General features: G+C 30.8%; 1 protein-coding gene across 1 annotated transcript; it reads right to left on the reverse strand.

Annotated features, from left to right (window-relative positions):
- Positions 1-665: 665 nt before the first annotated feature.
- LOC121218140 (auxin-induced protein 6B) lies at positions 666-1,737 on the reverse strand. The gene has a single exon (XM_041094847.1). It carries the CDS (start codon positions 1,532-1,534, stop codon positions 1,079-1,081), a length of 456 nt encoding a protein of 151 aa, XP_040950781.1. The 5' UTR covers positions 1,535-1,737; the 3' UTR covers positions 666-1,078.
- Positions 1,738-6,522: the final 4,785 nt, after the last annotated feature.

Consider the following 6,522-nt stretch of genomic DNA (forward strand, 5'->3'; position numbering starts at 1 on the left):
TGATATATTAAATGATTATCGATTTACATATATATTATAAATAAAATGTCCGATTGAATTTAATATGATAAAATTAATGAAATTATTTACATTTTTAATTATCTTATCAATAATCATAATTTTTATTTCTTTCACTCATATAGTAATAAATATTATTAGGGTAAACTACTAAAATAGTCACTTATGTTTGAAATGTTACGTTTTAGTCGCTTATATTATTGTGTTGTAATATTTTAGTCACGGAAAGGTTAATTGCCGTTAACGGTGTAATAGTAAGTTAACGTAGCACATTAAATCATCATTTCAAACAAAAATTTTAGCTTAAATTCTACAATTAGTCCCTATATTTCTTCATCCGTCAACCATTTCACGAAAAATGACATGACCGACTCATGATTGATAGATTTCTATCCAAGTTGCATATTTATATAATATTTATTCAAAAAATAAAATATATTAATTATCTAAAAATGTAAATTGTTGATACATTAAAATTTATATGAACATAAAAAAAATGGATGAAAGTGACAGTGTTTCACGTGGGTGGGTGGGGTACCATCATAACTCCCAAAACCGCTACCATCATGTACTTTGTAATTCTCGATTACATTATATTGTTAAATTTTGCCAACTTCAAAATTAAATAAAATGAATGAACGGTCCAATAATGGAAAATAATTAAATATCATTGATTGGAAAATATATTATATAATATAATCTCTACAATTTTTTTCCCTCCTCAATCACGGAATTTACAGCAGTGAATTTCACGCGTGTCAAAGTCTCCATCCGAACTCGGGACGACTCGGCGGATCACTCACCCACCTTTTCAGCCATCTCCATTGACTCAACACGTTTTAACTTTTACCCCTCCTCCCTCAATTATGGAAAAAAAAAGAAGTAAAATAACCAACCAACTTACTTTTTTTTACAGTGGTAAGTAAAACCCATGAATTAGTATTAAGTATGAACCTCCTCAACTCGGCCAACTCGTTGATTACTCACTTGACTTGAGCTAACTCGGTCGGGTAAGAATCAAAGTTTCCTTCTTTTTTCACTTTCCACTGTATTTTTTTATTTACCAAATTGTTTTTTCAGCCAACCCATTGAGTAACGGTCGAGATTCGGTCCACAAATCGAGCTTATTACTCCACATTCCGACGTGACAGTTACCCCCGATGTTGACGAACTTAGCGGCGGCGGAGTGACCCGACTCCGACCGACAAATGAACCGGATCACTTCCTCGAATACCGTCTCGTCGCAGGGGATCGCCAATGGGCCTTGGTTAGTGAATCCGTACTCTTCTTCGGCTTGGATGAGGAGTTTCCTAAACACGGGGTGGTTCAAGTGCGTCGCCCTGACGACGAACCTCCGGCAACTAGTCCCCACTGTGACCGCCACATGTCCCGCCGGAACATCAGACGGGATACGACTGGCCGACATGCGAGCCTTGTTCCTCCACCGCCGCAGCATTTGTCGGAGCCTCACAATGTGGCGGATCTTGCTGCATTTTCCAAGTCCCACCGACGACATTTTTTTTCCGGTAAGACTAAAACACCCACAAAAAAAAAAGCTTTGTTTTTTTTTGGCTTTGCTTTGAGAATCGAGAAAAAAATGGATCTTTAGAGAGGAATTTAAGAAACTAGGAGGGAATATGGTTTTATAGAAGCAAGGGTACGAAAGTACCCATAAAGTTTGAGAAAATTACGATTAAAAAGTCCCAAATGTCATTCGGCAAACTGTATAAATAAATGTGACAAAAAAAGAAGAAGGGTAAATTGAATAATGTTTAAATCATGTTTATGAATTTTTTTCGAGTTCAAGGGTGGGTTTGGATGGCGGCGTATTTATCTGCAGTTAGTGTAAAAATAGCGGTGGCAGTGAAATTAGATACTGTAGCATGAGACAAAAAGTAAGTTAAATGCACCGCACCGCACCACACCCAATCACCCATCCAAACTTACCCTAAATTATTTCAAATTCCAGCTATTTTAAGTTTATTGGCTCATGTTAAGATAAGTTTTGTTTAGTTGATTTTGGATTTGGATAATTTCTGATTTGAATTATTTATTAGTTTAGATTGAGCAAGATTAGGTTGATAATCTTTTACGATAAATCAAATTTAAATTTGAGTTCATTGAATTGAGTTTTTTTGTAATGTAATAATTATGAATAATGAATAACAAAGAAAAACATGATCTTAAACATATATTGATCATTAAAAAATAGTGATTGAATGAACCATGATTGTCAAGACTGGATCGATTAGTTGAAGAGAGAATGGACGGTCCGATTAATTAAACTAGTACCCAAAAATCTTTTAGAATTTATTACATTGATAAAAGCATGGTTAACTAAGATGGTAATAATAATGTGTTAAGCAATTATGTCTCATCTCCCAAGTAGATCCATGTTTATTTAAATGTATTTCAAATTGCATGTTAAACATAAAAATATATCGACTGGTATTAAAAACCAATAAATTAAGGTTTCACAGTATTTGTTTTACTCTTTCCTTTTAACTAGATCTGGCAGTGAAATATAATAAAAAAAAAACCCAATTACCACATTTTCTGCCCAGTACCATGTGGGCTTCTGCAAATCAAACGGTAAATCAAGCTTTGACTGATTGATAAGAGTTTTGAACAAATTTGATTAACTTGTAAGTAAGGAATTTTCAAGTTTAAAAAATATTATTGACTGAGGTCCATAATTTAAAACGTTAGACCATGAGCGCCACATTAATCTTTGTGCAATTAAGCCACTATGAGCGGTTCTCAAGTAAACCCTAAATCAAGTTACTAACTTAAAAGTGTTATTAAATTTTAATAATAAAATTGCCATTGAAGGAGGGGGCAAGCCCCTGCCTGCCCTCCTTGCGTCGTCCTTGCAATCAACTTTATTGTTTTGGTTGGATTTTAATCATGCCTAAAAAAGAATTATAATTATAAGTAAACAAAAAGTAATTTTATGCCCTAAACTCTCTTCAATGTGGATTGAAGGACATGTAATTAACGTTTGATGAGTGTTCATTTCATAACTCATGTTACGAGTTCGAGTTATAAGGATATACGTGACAATAATTTATATTAGACCTTTTGAATAAAGATCGAACATTTGCATATTTGTTACAATGATAATTCGAACCTAAATTATTTTTAAGGAAAGTGAACACCTTTTCAATAAACCACAAATAGGAATTCTATAATTTTATCTTGACTCTGCTAAATAAAATTTAGGTTCTGATAATATTTGCTCTTTTTAAGATAATGCCTAGAGCAACCCATAACCCTTCCTCAACTCACGATAATGCGCTGTAGTACACTTGAACCCTCGTCTTTTTGCATTGACAATAATAATTATGCCAATTGAGCCAAGATTCAATCCGACTTTAAACACCTTTTAATCACAACAATAATATTAAATCATCTCGGAGTAATATATATATTAAGATTAAAATAAAGCCACCACATGCAAAAAAAAATGTCGAAAAAAAGGTACTGGCTTTTTGTAAGTGGTTGAGTCAATTGGAGATGCTTTTGTTTGCTAAAACATTAATATATATATAAAAAATCCAGCTCTCTTCTAAAGCAAACGATTTTGTATTCTCCATATGTGGCCAATGCCCCCATGTGCTGGGATACCCCATCTTTCCTTTTCTTTATTTCCTTCAAACAAACTGCCAAAACACCCCCTCCTACTTAATCACTCTTTCACCTTTGGTTTTAAACACCGATTAACTTCCCTTCTATCAAATATCAATCATTTTCGAATTAATTCATTTTTACTTTCTTAAACTACCATCCCATCTTTAAACTTTATATTATTCTGATTAAATATTTAAAGTATTGTTATCGGTTGTTATATTAGTTAGATTCTTCTGTTTGTAATTGGGTGTTGAATACCAATTCAAATTTAACTTAGAGAATATTTGAAACACGTGCGTCGAAGTTAGGAGTTTTCTTTTGGGGTTGAGATAAAGTTATAAAATTTTAGGGATTAAAACTAAAAAAAATTAAATTGAATTATAATTTCTTGAAAGAGCAAAAAATGTGAACTTTTCATTAATCAAAGCATTAGAAAAGCTTAGGTTGAATACCCATTAGTTACGCGTAAGACAATTTTGATTTGACATTAAAATATATAAAAAATAGCCCTCGTAAGTTTTATTTATATCAACTGTTTTTTGAATAAGTAAAAACTAATCTATCTATACGAGTATTCGATTTACTTTATGTGTTTTAAGTATGTTCCACACAATATTTAAACTAATGCATAAATTGACAATACAATGACAAAAGTTCCACTATTCTCTCTCTAAAAATAAAAAAAATTATAATTTAATCTTTTAAAAATTGTAAAATTTTACATTAATACAATGACTCTCTCAAAAATTTACAATTCAAATTCGGTCTCTAGTAAATTTGAAAGCCAAAACGAAACCCTCACCCTAAGTAATTCCATAGAAGAAAATCACCTCGGATTGAACGTAGAAAGCTCCCGATAACAAAACCAATTCGCATACCTTGCCTCTACTCCCAACCAGATAGCTTTAGAATGGTGAAGATGGGGTCGTTGGATTCATGGATTCACGTGAAGTTATGGGGAGGGTAGGGTGCATCCCCCCCCAATGTCATAGTTTTTGCACACTGAAAAACCCCACTTGCTAGGATTTAAGGATCACATATCATTTATTTCGTTTGTATTCACAAAATGCTTTGGTTCTTTAACCAAAGACCATACCCCAAAAAAAACAAGAGAACCAAACGGATTGTCAAAACATAAAGTTGTAATAATATCTTCTCTATATCATATATATGCAGATAGATCACATAACATGTTCACTATTTTCGCTTACTTGTTTTGTTTCAATTAGGACAACAAATATGGGAAGATAATAGGGAATATATATTAGTTTAGATTCTTTATTTTTTTCCCTAGTTAACATTGATGTAATCTTTTTTTAATATATATATATCTGATTATGCTAATTATGCTGAAATTTCGCATTTAATCCCTCTACTTTAATTTGAAGTAATATGGTACGTATAATTTTATAATTTTATTTGTATATCTAAATTGATAATTCGGTTAATTGTTATTGCTAAAGTGATAGTGTGGATTTTTTTTAAGGGAATCAACCTTAAGAAATTGGTTGATGAAAACATAGTTAATTGGGTTTTCATGTAGCTTTGTTTTGTGCGATTAAATAACAAGAAAAATAATACTCACATCATCTTTTTAATGGTAAAAATAATAATATTATCAATTTGGACCAACTAATAATATTATAAAAATACAAATACTAAATTATACTGAATTAAAATAGAAAGATTAAATCCTAAATTTCAATATAGAGACTAAAACCGAATCTAGACTTCTTTCTTTCAATAATTTTGGTTCTTATTCAATAAACTGTTAGTAAACTTGTTAAAATTCATAATGGGCCCTTATGAGTTTTGTTAATAAGATCTTTTCAAATTTAAGTTTTTTTAATTTTTAATCAAATTGAGCTTAAACGAATAAGCGAATCGGGATCCGAGATTTTTTAAATTAGAATTTTAGAATTATTTTCCGCCCTTCAAAATGTATTTGAAAGTTACCATTTATAGTAAAAAACAAAAGGTATAATCATTGTCAAACTAATACAAAGATACATAATTTGATAAGCTTTAGCATGCTTAATTTATATCAACCTAAATTATTGAAAAAAATAAATCATGCATTATCGTTGTTGTTTTTGTTCTTTTTGTTTTTATTATAACGTGATTGAGAAATTAACAAAGATGATAATGCAAACGTGAGGGGTGTCTGGGCAATGCTATCTATCTATACATATACTCTTAGGACAAAATTTGTACTAATACTACACTCTTTTTGTCATTGCTACAAACTTCTTACGTGGAGTTGTCGTTCACAAACAACAAAATGTCACACCTAATTAATCAAATTAAATCAATTTATAAATTTTAATACAAATTAAGAAGCTCTAGTTATTCTAAAAGAAAAATTCATTTATGGCAAGGTTATGAAAGTATTTCAATTTTACACCCTTTTAACAATTGATTATTTAAGCTTTTTAGCTCTTTGATTAATAGAAAATTTTCATTTTGGCCCTTCCATAATTAAATCTAGTCCTTTTTAATATTTTTTAAACTTTAACCCCTCAAATTTTATAATTTCATTTCAACCCTCAAAAAATTTTCTGATTTCAGCACTCGATTAACACAATAATGAATAGCTGTGACCAGTTGGAGCTAAGGGGAAATTTTTTTTAAAAAAAATCAACCCATTGAATCGTACAAATCAAATTACTTGAAATCAGAAGAATCTGTGAACTAATTTTGGAAGCATTGAAGCATTAATGAAAAGTTCTTTGTTTGGTGGCAGATTGGTAGTAGTACTATAGTATAACAACTCATAATATATATATATATATATATATAGACACACACTTATATACATACACACTTAACAGAAGCAACTATGCTGCTTCTTTATTGAGATGTGTCAGAACCAAA

This window comes from Gossypium hirsutum, chromosome D06 (genome assembly GCF_007990345.1).
Source record: "Gossypium hirsutum isolate 1008001.06 chromosome D06, Gossypium_hirsutum_v2.1, whole genome shotgun sequence".
NCBI lineage: Eukaryota > Viridiplantae > Streptophyta > Magnoliopsida > Malvales > Malvaceae > Gossypium > Gossypium hirsutum.

Bases quoted from the DNA above. Each gene is read 5' to 3' on its own strand.
- LOC121218140 (XM_041094847.1), bottom strand. From the start codon at position 1,534: ATGTCGTCGGTGGGACTTGGAAAATGCAGCAAGATCCGCCACATTGTG.